Source organism: Molossus molossus, unplaced genomic scaffold (assembly GCF_014108415.1).
Source record: "Molossus molossus isolate mMolMol1 unplaced genomic scaffold, mMolMol1.p scaffold_m16_p_1, whole genome shotgun sequence".
Lineage (NCBI taxonomy): Eukaryota > Metazoa > Chordata > Mammalia > Chiroptera > Molossidae > Molossus > Molossus molossus.
The window spans coordinates 147,784,379-147,798,929 of record NW_023425344.1 but is presented as its reverse complement, the minus strand read 5'-3'; the positions used below and the strand labels follow the sequence as shown (position 1 = coordinate 147,798,929).

The 14,551-nt window shown below is 38.3% G+C and overlaps 1 protein-coding gene across 1 annotated transcript in view; it reads right to left on the bottom strand.

The window, feature by feature from the left end:
- The window catches only part of MIA2 (MIA SH3 domain ER export factor 2), a 108,720-nt gene extending 97,136 nt beyond the window's left edge, over nucleotides 1-11,584 (bottom strand). The window contains 4 exon segments of the mRNA XM_036259361.1: nucleotides 5,320-5,406; nucleotides 7,651-7,784; nucleotides 10,758-10,873; nucleotides 11,541-11,584. Coding sequence (XP_036115254.1) covers nucleotides 5,320-5,406; nucleotides 7,651-7,784; nucleotides 10,758-10,872 — 336 coding nt within the window. The 5' untranslated portion in view covers nucleotide 10,873; nucleotides 11,541-11,584.
- Between the last annotated feature and the right edge of the window lie 2,967 nt (nucleotides 11,585-14,551).

Genomic DNA, 14,551 nt, shown 5'->3' with positions numbered 1-14,551 from the left:
GACATCATACGCAGCAGACTTTTCACTGATACATCATCTAAGGCAACAGAAACAAAGGAGAAAATAAACATGGGACTACATCAAACTAAAACTCTTCTGCACAGCAAAAGAAACAACCACCAAAATGGAAAGGCAACCCACTGTATGGGAGAACATCATTGCCAATGATACATCAGATAAGGGGTTAATCTACAAAATATATAGAGTGCTCATACAACTCAACAAAAGGAAGACAAAGAACCCAATTGAAAAATGGGCAGAGGAACGAAACAGACACCTCTCCAAACAGGACATACAAATGGCCAAGAGACATATGAAGAAATGCTCAACATCACTAATCATCAGAGAGATGCAAATTAAAACAACAATGAGGTATCACCTCACACCTGTCAGAATGGCCACCATCCACAAATTATCAAACAACAAGTGTTGGCGAGGGTGTGGAGAAAAGGGGACTCTAGTACACTGCTGGTGGGAATGCAGACTGGTGCAGCCACTATGGAAAACAATATGGTGTTACCTCAAAAAATTAAAAATTGAATTGCCATCTGACCCAGTGATCCTACTTCTAAGAATATACCCTAAGAAGCCTGAAACACCAATCACAAAGAATATATGTACCCCCATGTTCATAGCAGCACTATTTACAATTGCTAAGATCTGGAAAGAGCCCAAATGTCGATCAGTAGACAAATAGATAAAAAAGCTGTGGTACATTTACACAATGGAGTACTATGCAGCTGTAAAAAAGAAATAGCTTTTATCCTTTGAAATGACATGGAGGGACCTGGAAAGTATTATCCTAAGTAAAATAAGCCAAACAGACAAAGACAAGTATCATATGATCTCACTTATTTGTGGAATATAATGAACATAGCAGTCTGAAGAACAGGGTAGTCCCAGAGACATGGAAGTAGGGTACAGACTGACAATCCCCAGAAGAAGGGCTGGGGGGAGGGAGAGATGAACCACAGAACTTGTATGCATGTATGCATGAACGATGGACATGGACAACAAGGCTGGGAATGGGGTTGGGGTGGGGAGAAAGTATCAATGGGGGAAAAGGAGAAACATCTGTAACAAAAATTAATTAATTAATTAAAAATAAATAAATAAATAAAATGTTAAAAAATATGATAGCCTTGGCCAGTGTGGCTCAGTTAGTTGAGAGTATTCCCATATACTGAGAGGTCTTTGGTTCAACTCCCAGTTAGGGCACATGCCCCGGGCATGCAGGAGGCAGATCAAAGTTTCTCTCTTTCTCTCTCCCTCTTTCTACCCTTCTGTCTCTAAAATCAATTAAAAACATATTTTTTAAAAAGAAGAAAAATGGTAAAGTTTTTTTTTTTTAATCTGAAGGTATTTAATTGATATGCACTGTTCTTTGGATATCACCATTATGAAATGAGAATGATGCTCAGAATTTTAAAAAATAGACTTCAGAATTGTAACTTTACAATATGTTTTTGGCACTGCAATATAGTGATAAAGAATGGACTCTGGAGCCAAACCCTATGAGTTCAAATCCTGACTCTGCCATTTATTAGCTCTATGACCTTGAGTGAATTATATGACCTTTCTATGCCTCAGTTTTGTCATCTGTAAAATGAGAATAATAACAGTATCTACTGTAGAGGGGTGTTTTGAGGATTAAATGAATCAAGTGCTTAGAATATTAACTATCTCTGATGCACACTAGCCTAACCTAGATCAAGGTTACACTTCCCCAAGTGAGTCAGCAATGCAAGGGTATAAAGGTCCAACCCCTTGTCTCTATTCAGGACAATTCTGAAAGGACCTCCCAGCTTCAGAGCTCCTTATCAGAATCAACTGAGACCTTTGTTGCAACTGCATCACAGTTCAGCTTCTCTGTCTGCCCAGTCGTCTCTTTTCTTTTGTCCCCTCACAGGTGCTATTATCACTCCCAAGAAAACTCCACAAACCTCTTGGGTGCAAAGGTGCATCTCAGAGTGTACTTCTCGGGAAACTTGACCTAAGAATCTGAGGCTTCAGTATGTTTGCTATATGCTCTGCGCTGTGCTAGGTGCTGGGGTTCTATGGTAAACAATAGGGAATAAAGTAATTTTAAATTGTGATAAGTGCTATGGAGGCAATGAAAGGAAGCCTTGATTAAGAAGCAGTAATTCCATAAGAACCATCCTCTCTGAGGCACTAATGTTTAAGCTGTGACCTAAGGGAAAGAAGGAACGAGCCAAGTAAAGATCTTGTGGAAAACATTCCAACCAGAGGGCCTGTTTGGATTTCTGGGCTGAGAAAAGCTCGGCGTGTGGTAAGAACTGTCAGAGGCCAGTGTGGCCAGGAGCACGGTGAGGACAAGCAGTGACATAAGACAAGGTCAGCAAGGGGGCAAAAGAGATCATGTAGAACCAGGGTAAGGAGTCAGGGCTTGATTCTGGGTTCAGTGAAAAGTCATGAAAGAAAGGACTTTAAACAAAAAGAAAGACATGCTCTGATTTTTTTTTAAGTTTTCATTTTTATAAGATTCTTTGCTGTTTGGATAATGGGTAGGGAGAAGGTAAAATTAGAGAAAAGGAGGTCAGTTAGAAGGCTTTTGTTGTCTTCTAATTAAGAGAACCCTTGGATTAGGACTATATGGGAGAGTGAGAATAGTGAGAAGACAACGTACTCCAGATGTATTTTGGAGACAGAATTAACAGGATCAATCTTTTGAGATGACATGGAGGGACCTGGAAAGTATTATCCTAAGTGAAACAAGCCAATCAGAGAAAGACAAATATCACATGATCTCACTTATTTCTGGAATATAATGAACTAAACAAACTGATGAACAAAATAGATGCAGAGACATGGAAGTAGGGTACAGACTGACAATCCTCAGAAGGGGGGTGGGAGGGAAGGGATAAACCACAGAATTTATATGCATGTATGCGTAACTGATGGACCTAGACAATAATGCTAGGGATGGGGTGGGGGAGGATGGGGAGGAGGGTATCAATGGGGGGAAAAAAGAAGAAACATCTGTAACAAAAATAAATTTAAAAAAAAGAAAGAAAGAAACATAGTATAAAAAAATTAACAGGACCATTAATTGTACAGTAAATGGACAGTGAATCCCAGAATTTGTGCTGGGCAAGGGCCAGATAATAGACGGTTTGCTTAACCAGGCAAATTCACTTCACACTGATCTCCTGTAATGTAAATTGGCTTAACATGGAATCTGAATTAAATGGGCTAATAACATTCATGTATTGAAAAGTCACCTTCTGATTCCCTTTCTCATTATCAAGCCCAACATTATCAAGCTTTTTAAAAACTCCAACAGAAAAAGAGGTTGTGCAGATATGAAAAAGAGTGGTAAGCTAAAAATAAAAGGTCCTTCAAAGTGAGAGGAAACAAACATTTATTTGAGATTTAAAAAATAGCTATTCAAGAATCACTTGTCTTTCTATTGCTGAACAACAAATTGTCCCCACAATTTAAAAGCTTAAAACAGCCCTGGCTGGTTTTGCTCAGCGGTTAGAGCGTTGACCCGTGAACCAGAGAGACCCGGGTTTGCTTCTTGCTAAGGGCACATACCCTGGTTGCAGGTTGTCCCCGGCCCCGGTTGGGATTGTGTGGGTGGCAACCAGTCGATGTGGTTCTATCACATTGATGTTTCTTTCTCTCTCTTCCCTCTCTCCCTTCTGCTCTATCTGGAGATAAATGCAAAAAATGTTCTCAGGTGAGGATAAAAAAATAAAAAATAAAAGCTTAAAACAATAAACACTTATCTCATTTAAAAAAAGAATTACTTGCTCGGACAGAAACTCTAATAGTGTTCATATTAGGAGACAAAGGCAAGTGGTATTTATGAGAAGGGGAAGGGGAACAATTACATCAATGGAAGGAAGGCATTTTCATTGGTGCAGATAAGCTAATAGGGTGATGCTAATTCTAAACAATGTTTTTAGTTTTTAGTCCTGTAGTCACAATATCTGCTCTCTTGTTATCTTTGGGATACAATGTTGCCATTGGCCCAGTCCAAAGGTTATTTTGCCCTGTTTCAATATTCCAATAAGACATGCAAGGCAGTTTCCCTGGGATGGTAGCTACAGTTCCATTTTAAAGTGGCTCCATTTATATTATTTTTCTTAACAAGAGTGTGATGGGAAATAAATTTTGTCCATAAAGGATAATAACATTAGTGATAATATCTAACACTTACATAGCACTCACTATAGTGCTATTCTATGTATGTTACATATGCTTACATTTTCCTCAATAATTTTATCAGATAGCAGCCTAGCTGGTGTGGCTCAGTGGAGATCATTGCCCCATGGACTGAGAGGTCCCAGTACGATTCCAGGTCAAGGTACATGCCTGGGTTGTGGGCTCGATCCCCAGTAGGGGGGATGCAGGAGGCAGCCAATAGATGTTTCTTTCATTGATGTTTCTATCTCTCTCTCCCTTCCTCTCTCTCTAAAATGTCAATAAATACACACATATATACATATTGTTAAATGTATGAGGTAGCACTATATTATAATCATCATCCTCATTTTACAGATGAGAAAAGTAAGGCCCACAAGACCACAAAGTTATTAAGTGGCTGAGTCAAGCTTTGAACTCAGTCCATTCTCGAACCCGTACTCTTAACCACTATACTCTACAGCTTGTCTGTTAATTGTTCAGAAAGCAAAAGCTTTGCCTGTCATAACTTTCTTTTTTTTAATCCTCACCCAAGGACATTTTTCCATTTTTTGTTCAGAGAGAGAGAGAGAGAAACATCGATATAAAAGGGACACATCGAGTGGCTGCCTCCCACAGGGCCCAACCAGGACCGGGGACAAATGAGGTACGTGCCCTTAGCGGGAACCAAACTCGGGTCTCTCTGGATCACAGGCCGACACTCTAACCACTGAGCCAAACAGGCCAGGGCTGTCATAACTTTCTTACCCATTTTTTTTTAATCCTCACCCAAGGATATGTTTTATTTTCTTTTTAATTGATTTTTAGAGAGAGAGAAACATTGATGTGAGTGAGAAACATTGATCAGTTGCCTCCTGTACATGCCTTGACTGGGGATCCCACTCGAAACCTGGGTGTGTGCCTGACTGGGAACCAAACCCTCCAGCTTCTAGTGTATGGGACAACGCTCCAACCAACTGAGCCACCTGGCTAGCGCTGTCTTACCCAATTTTATTCACATAATCAAACTATTGTTTAAATGAGTTCTCAGACCAATTATTTTATGTGTTCACTATAAAACATACATAATCAATGGGCATTTATACTTCAAAATACTATTTTAGCCAAGAAATTTTAAATTCAATTAATAATCATAATGAATTTACTCACTTTAGTTGGTATTTGAATTTCCTCAGATATAAACACCTCTTCAATCTGGACTGCATCCCTGGGAAAATATCCAAAATCCTTTCCTTTCTACCAAAATGAAGAACAAAGATTAGCAAGGAAGAGTGATCAAAGCAATAATAACTGTTGAATTTAATTTTGCCCCGTGTCCTTGGCTTTCAACAATTTCCAATCACAAATATTAATTGGCTTTCATTTGCCATGTAAAAGAAAGTGAGTGAAATCATATTCCTTTTGCTATTCAAAAGAAACAGCATTAATTTGAGAGAACCAAGAGCAAAGCTGTAAAATGCCATTTTTTTTTTTTCAAACTTCAGAGGGAAAACCACACCATATACTCCTTTTCTTCCTTTCTGTGTTCCTTAATGACCCTTCCTGTGCAGGTGGACCACTAGCAAACGGGATATCAAACAGCTAGGGAATGGTGGGAGCAACCACGCTAGATGAAGCTGTGACATATTCTGCATTTTCGGGATGTCAAAATCAGGTAAAAGATTTCAACTCGGAAGGGCCAAGAGAGATTCATCAAGATAGTAAAGATCTATGAGTCCTCCAGGGAAAATTTGGTTCCATGTAACTTTTCCGGGGCTACCTTGGCAACAGAGATCCTCCTAATCCAGCTGACACACATGTAGGATGTCCCTTGAGACTGAAGGCTTCACACAATCATTCTCAACCCATTTCCTCTCTCTATTAAGGTTTAAAGACCATATTTTTTTCCTCATTTGATCCAGAACTATTACACTTCCATTGTGATTCTTCCGCTTGGCAGTAGCTGCAACTGTTTGAAAACTGACAGCCTGTGGGTGAACTCTACAGTGTGGTTCCTTCAACAGTTATTTGCCTGAAGGAAACACATAATGCACAAACCTAAGTGTGCTTGAAACTTCACCCTGGCTCCACATATCGCACACTGCTTTTGTGCAGAACTATCATTTTCACACATAGTAAACAAGAAAGAATGCTTCCCTTTCTACTATGATGCCTACTATGTCATTTTTTTTTTTTTTATAGCTGCATTGAGTGCCTCCAATACTTTCAAAATATAGACTGGCATGTTTAAGGGACCATAAGTGGTAAGGAATATTGGGATTTGCAGAGGCCAGGCAAACAGTTCTGGCTAGTGATGTTCAGAGTTTCAGTCATACAGACCCTAATGCCAAAAAGCAGGACAGATCCAAACAGAATTTGATCCTTCAAATAGTAATCACAGAAGCCACACAAGGGAAGGATCTGATGCATATGTCATATAGAAATGATGTATGTATCAGGTTGGTCATGCTTATTCAACTTGAAAGTAAAATTGCTAATCATAGCATCCTTTCATTATAAAGCATAATGATATAGTCAAAGATACAAACCTATTTTCAACTGACATGATTAATTTTTCAACCAGAGAGATGGTTCTGGCTTCTAGGAATTTCAGTGTAATGGGACTGTGGGCCAAATAAAAGGCTATCCCATTCTCCCCCCCCCCCCCATGAAAACGTTTCTCTAGGCTATCTGAGAATATTTTCAATAACAATTCAGTTCTTTATTTGCTCATAATGATAAGTATTTTAATCTGATTAACTGAAATTTCCCAATTTCTCCTAAACCTGGCCATTTGCAGCACCAAGAGATGGCTGGGGTTGCCTAGTCATCCCATAACCTCCGTGGGCACCTGTGAAGTCTCTCCAAGTAAATATGTAATTTACATTAAAAAACTGTGTATGCTAGCCCTGGACAGTTTGGTTTAGTGGCTAGAGCATTGTCCTATGGACCAAAGGGTATCAGGTTTGATTCCTGGTCAAGGGTACATCCCTGGGTTGCAGGTTTGATCCCCAGGGTACCTCGGGTCGGGGTCACGCAGGAGGATGGGGGGAGGAAACCAATCAATGTCTCTCTCTCTCTCTCTCTCTCTTGCCCCTCCCTTCTTCTCTCTCTCTAAAATCAATAAATAAAAAAAGTTTTTTAATATGCCTGGCCAGTGTGGCTCACTGGTTAAGCGTTGACCCATGCACCAAGAAGTCGCTGGTTCGATTCTCGGTCAGAGCACATGCCCAGGTTGTGGGCCCAATCCCCAGTGGGGGGCATGCAGGAGGCAGCCAGTCAATGTTTTCTCTCATCAATGTTTCTATCTCTCTCTCCCTCTCTTTCTAAAATCAATACAGAAAAGAAATTTTTAAAATTTTTATATATGTTAAGGGTTTTTAATAGATACATATATAAAGTGCTTTCAAGTCCTTAAAGTTCATTTAGAAGTGAAAAGCAGGCGTCCTTGTGAAAGCTGACCATTTATCCCGCATTCAATTTTTAAGATTAGATACTTACACTTCCTGCCCATAAATCTTCCCTTTCTCCTGCAAGTTTAACATAAACAGATATTTCTTCTCCCTTAGTGAAGTTCAGATATAGGCAGTCAGGTCCTCTGTAATCTCTCATGGCTAAGACTCTGCATATTGAAGCTATGTAGACATGTAAAGAAAAACACAGTTTAGATTAAAATGTCATTTCTCTCTCTCTCTCATCTTGCCCTCCACCAATCCATCCTCTGTTATTTCCAAATGTTAATTTCTTCATATCATTTATGACCTCAGAAACCTACACAGACTTGACTTTCTACTGCACACAGAATCAATTCAAAACTCGTTGGCTCAATATCAAAGGCTGCCCATAACCTGGTCTTCCTTTCTTATTTAAAGTGACTTCCTCTTATTCCTTTACAGTTAATCTCCTCCGAATATGCCATTATCATTCTCCAGTGAATAGAGAAACGAAAGAAAATATAATTAGTGTTTTTCCTGGTATCTATATGTTCAAGGCACTTTGATAAGCTCTTTAACATCTTTATTCTGTTAAATCCTCAAAACAGAACTATGATGTAAATAATCTCATCCCGGTCTAATAAATGAAATTTAAGTCTCAGAGAGTTGGTCTGATAAATGGAGCTAGCCTGGCAGGTGTGGTTCAGTGGTTGAGCGTCAAACCATGCACCAAGAGGTTGCTGGTTCGATTCCTGATCAGGGCACATGCCCAGGTTGTGGGCCAAATCCCCAGTGGGGGGCATGCAGGAGGTGGCCAATCAATGTTCTCTCTTATCAATGTTTCTATCTCTCCCTTTCCCTTCCTCTCTCTAAAATCAATAAAGGAAAAAAGAAAAAAGAAAAATCTCTTTAAAAAAAAAGATAAATGGTGGAGTTAGATTTGCATGGAGGTTCTTTTCACTGTAATAACCACCTTTCAAGTCCTGAGCCTCTCTTTCCTCTATTTCAATACTTAGAAACCCTTAAGTTTTTTTTTCATGGTGAACTCATGCCTACTTTCTCTATGACGTATCCCTATTAGATCTTGCATACTCTACCCCTTCTCTGAACTTCAATATTACCTAATATTTTTGTTGTATCAGTATTTTTGTTTAATATTGACTTGTTTTGTCACTATTCACTAGAATGAAAATTCCTGGAGGTCAAGAAACTTATCTTACATTTAATTTAATTCCACTTAGATACAACTCCCCACCCAGACCCAGCACATAGTATGAATAACTATGAATGGTCATAACCATATATGCTAGACTTAACACGAAACGTAATGTATATTACCAAATTAACTATTATAATTATACTAACATGTAAAACATTTTAATTAAGTCATGCAATTAAAGTTAAAATAACATTATAAATTTTTTTTTTTTTTATCCTCACCCGAGGATATTTTTCCATTTTTTGTACAGATAGAGTGGGAGGGAGAGAGAGGAAGGGAGAGAGAGAGAGAAACATCGACGTGAAGGGACACATCGAGTGGCTGCCACCCGCACGACCAACCAGGGCCGGGGACAAACTGCAACCGAAGTACGTGCCCTTAGCGGGAACCGAACCCGGGTCTCTCCGGACCGCAGGCCGACGCTCTAACCGCTGAGCCAAACTGGCCAGGGCTAAATAACATTATAAATTTTAATGTTCCCATTTCATGTTCTGTGTCTGGCCCCAAGGGACACTAAAATAAGGTTTAAAAAACAGAAAGGGGGAGGTAGGATTGGGGAGGAGGGTGTCAAATGGGGGGAAAAGAAGGAACATCTGTATTTTAAAAATTAATTATATTTTTAAAAAAGAGACCTAAATAAATAAATAAATAACAATGGACAGCTGGACTCCCCAGACTCCTGGTAAAAAAAAAAAAAAGAAAAGAAAAAAAAAAGAATGTCTATTCTGTAATTGTTGAATTCAGTGTATTTATATGTCCTAAGATCATGTTTTTAAATCATTTTGTTCAAATTGTTCATATCCATACTTTTTTTTCCCTGGCTTGGCTATTCTATTAGGTACTAAGTGTGTTAAACAGTGAAGTGTGTTAAACAAGCAATGAATGTAGATTTGACTATTTCTCCTTTTAGTTATTCTGTATATTTTGAGACAATGTGATTAACAGCATAGAAATTTAGAATGCTTTATTTTCCTGGTGAATTTCATTTTTTGTCATTATAAAATGTCATTTTAATCTTAAAAAAAGGGGGGGGAAGATTATTGCTATTATATAACATCATCTAGTAAACCTCTTTATATTAAATTACATATCCAAATAGTTAAGGGAAATGTTTATTCATAAACAAATTTACTTATAAATTGTCTGTTTACACTAATAGTGTTTTCCATTTTTAATTTACATGTTACAAATCAGAAATAATTCTCACATACTGAAGAGATAGAACTTATTTAAAGCAATTATGATATATTGGGATGGAATTCTTTTTTTTTTTTTTTTTTATACTAGATCACCAGTTTACTGTCTGGAATTCATTTTGCACCAGAATGCTAATAACAGAATAAATTAAGCTCTTAAGCAATAAAATAAAATTAATTTTTCTTTGTAGAAGATAGTTTAATATTCAAGGATATAAATAAAATGATATACTTCTAACACTGATTTCAATATTTTTACATAACAAGTAAACACAAATTATTGGTTGATAAAATTTAGATGGTAAATCCTGATGATTTGAAATGAAAACATTTTTATAAAACTCATGAGAATCAGAAAGTTCTGATTGTGAAATAGAAACTAAACATCACAAGGGCTTCTTAAATCAAGAACTACCCATCAAATAGCTTAAGATCTTTTAAAATGAAAATCAATTATATTTATCTTAAAAATAGTAAAAGTACTGATTCATTTATTTGAGGTCTGAATTAATATTGTCATAATTTCTAATATATTTATATATCAGGTTAATCTTTGCCCACTTGTATATTTACAATAAAAGCTATCACAAAAGGCTTTGCTCCAGCATTTCCTTTTTATACTGAACTATACTTTATAATTGCAAATATTTTTTCAATGATATCAATGCTCACTTTTATCATGCAGGTCTACAATAACATTTTTAGGTCATTTCAGAGCCTCCGCTTAAGAGGAAGAGAAGGAAAGAAAAGAAAACTTACTTTCACATTCCAAGTCAGCACATTTTTTAAAGTCCGCCAGCAGTTTTGTGCCTTCCAGACACTTTGTCAGAGAAAAAACCAAAAGGACGATTCCGTGAATTCCAATCTGCGCCATGCTAAAACAAGCAGGGATCCCAACCAAGGTTTAAACTGATTTAGGCTGTAGCTACACCAGCCAAAACAGAATACCCTACTCTCTCTACTAAATAGCAGAGAAAAAGCTGTAGGTTTCTTAACCTCTTGATAACTACATTTTTCCGCCAGTGTTTAGGCTTAGCTTGAGAGACAAACACTCTCTGTTCTCAATCTGCAGTGTCAGGTATCTAGATAATACATAGGGGTTTAATAATTAATAGGGATTTTTAGTTGGACTCATGTCTGATAAAGGTGGACCGTGTAAAATAGTGTTCACTTAAAGGCACATTGTATTCAACATTTCTTAAACAGGCCTCCCCGCAAAAATGTAGTTAACCTGTTTCTGTTAAAATCTCAGGTAAAAACCTAACCCTCCCACCATCACCCACCACAACCCTACCCCACCCCCTCCACCCCACCCCTCCCCCACACTTCCCCATCCCCCATCACCCCACACTCCCCACCCCCCTGTCACCCCCACCACCACCACCCCACCACCACAAAAATAAAAAATAAAAAATCTCAGGTAAATCAGTCAGTAAGTACAAACAGTATCTATTGCATGTTACTATCAGCATCAGTGGAAAAAGTATAGTTTACAGATAGAAGCAGTAGTAATTTATGTGAAAAAAAGGATTTTGCCCTGACCTGGTAACTCAGTTGGTTAGAGTGTCATCCTAATAATCCAAGGTTTCGGGCTTGATTCCTGCTGAGGACACATACAAGAATCAAACAATGAATGCACAAATAAGTGGAACAACAAATCAATGTTTCTTTCTCTCTAAAAATAAATCAATAAATAAAATGGTTTTTGAAAAATCATGATGAAAGTTATTTGAAAAAATATTCCACTCATATATATATATTTTGTGTGTTTTTATTGATTTTAAAGAAAGAGCAAGAGACAGAGATTTTAACATTGATTAGCTGCCTCTCGCACGCCCCCTACTGGGGATTAAAGCTGCAACCTGGTCATGTGCTCCGACCTGGAATCGAACCAGTGACCTCTCTGAGCCACATTGACCAGAACTCCACTTTTATATTTTTAAAAAACTTTAGTGTCACCATAAAGTTGACACTTGTATTTAGATAAGAATAATAGTTAAAATGTAGTAAGTACTCATTATGTTCCAGGTACTGTCTTAAACACTTAAACGTGATCTGATTTAACCCTCACGCCAACTCTCCAATTAAGTAATTTTGTATATAAAGAAACTGAGGTACATAGAGAAGGGTTAAATTACTTGCCCAACATCACATAGTGAGTAGAGAAGAAATTTAAACCTAGGAACTATTATGACTCTCCCTACTCGTAACCAGTAGGCTTTCCTATCAAGAATCAAGTCATCTGCCACAGAATGATGTCTACTACTTCATCTGCAACAGTACTAGTCCAGAAACAGCAGGTACAGTATTATTCCATGTATTGAAAATTGTATGCATATTTCCGTATGTGGAAAGATAGAGATGTCTGAAGAATCCTCCTTCATACCATGGGAGTATGTAATGTGATTCAGCTTTTATTCACTTTCTTCTTCATAGTTTTCTATAGTTTTTTACTTTCTTTTAAAAAATCAGTAAGGCCCTAGCCGGTTTGGCTCAGCGGTTAGAGCGTCGGCCTGCGGTCTGGAGAGACCCGGGTTCGGTTCCCGCTAAGGGCACGTACTTCGGTTGCAGTTTGTCCCCGGCCCTGGTTGGTCGTGCGGGTGGCAGCCACTCGATGTGTCCCTTCACGTCGATGTTTCTCTCTCTCTCTCCCTTCCTCTCTCTCCCTCCCACTCTGTCTGTACAAAATATGGAAAAATATCCTCAGGTGAGGATTAAAAAAAAAAAAAAATCAGTAAGCACATATCCTTTTACAATAACAATAAAGCTATGTAAATCAAGTTATTTGATTTTGTTATTGTTGCTTATAAGGGATCAAAGCCCTATATTGAGAATTTTTGTGTAAAACACCAAATCTCAGTAAATTTTTGGAACCACAGTTGTCATATTTCAACCTTGAGAAAAGATTTTCCCTGTGTTTGGGCTTCCAGTGTGTGTGTGGTTGCAGAATGCAGCACTTGTATGATACCACACCCCTCTAGTGCCCGCCATAAACAGGCAAATACCCAGCACATGAGCAAGCTGAAGTGACGGACTTTGACTTTCAAAATCCTAGAAAAAAGGAAATGTGATTTTTGTTTGTTTTCCAAAATCAGTAATTACAAAGAAGCCAGTTCTCTCAGATAAAAGATTTTATGTCTTTAGTATCAATGTAAGAAACATTTTAACCTATGAAAAATGTTTGTAAATTTATTTGAGCCAAACCATTGACAATTGTTGGGAAGCAAAATCTCAAGGGATTGAGATATTGCTCCAGAGAATGGCAGTTTTGTCCCCTATTTTATACCTTACAATCAAAAGCAAAGACATAAGTGGGTTACATGATAGATTAGGAAGGCGGGAGAAAGCAAAACTGGGAGGGAAAGGGGCGCTCTGGGATTGGATAAAAAGTAAAATAATAGACACATATTTCTTTTACATAGATAGGTATAGGATAGTTAATAGTCAATAAACTCAATAACAATTAGAGGATTTGTGGTTGCTGCAAAGCGGTGTGGCTTGGTGTACTGAGCGTGGTCCCGTGGACTGGGAGGTCCCGGTTTGATTCCTGGTCAGGGCATATGCCCCGGTTGTGGGCTCAATCCCCAGTGGGGGGCGTGCGAGATTGGCTGATGGATGTTTCTCTCTCACATCAATGTTTGTATCTCTCTCTCCCTTCCTCTCTAAGAAATCAATTTAGCCCTGGCCAGTTTGGCTCAGCGGTTAGAGCGTCGGCCTGCAGTCCGGAGAGACCCGGGTTCGGTTCCCGCTAAGGGCGCATACCTCGGTTGCAGTTTGTCCCCGGCCCTGGTTGGTCGTGTGGGTGGCAGCCAGTCGATGTGTTCCTTTCATATCGATGTTTCTCTCTCTCTCTGTTCCTCTCTCTCCCTCCCACTCTGCCTGAACAAAAAATGGAAAAATGTCCTCGGGTGAGGATAAAAAAAAAAAAAAAAAAAAGAAATCAATTAAAAAAAAAAAGTCATATTCACTTAGGCAGCTATCTGATTGCTGATTCATTTTACAGACCAAGTGTTGTATTAATATTAAAATGTAATCCTGCTGCTGAGGAAGACTTCATGGCAACACTCAGTCAGGAATATGGATTTGGAAGGTTATGGCAGTCTTCAGAAACCATGCAGGAGGTAAGACTACCTGCTACATAAAGCTAAAGGAGAAATCATCTAAGCCACACACATGTTAAGTATCTTAGAGATAATATTGCAGAATAACTCTTTCCATGAGAATATAAAGACATAATTGTGAAGACTGCTCTTCTACTGCTTGGTGATATTATTTCTGACACTATGTTACTATCCTCTCTCTTAATACCTCAGGTTTCCTAAAGTAGAAACATATTTCCTTCAACTAGCTGGTAATTTATAAAATATAGACATTTTATTAGAAGATACTTGGGATTAGCTGAACTGATTAAACAAGAGTATCTTTGTTTTTTTTTTCACCAGAAAGGGGGCACTAGACAGTTGGAAACAGTTCCCATAATAGACATGTGCACAGTGAGAGATGAGGCCCGGGAGAGAATGAAATTCAAACTGGTATGAAAGACTTGGAGAATG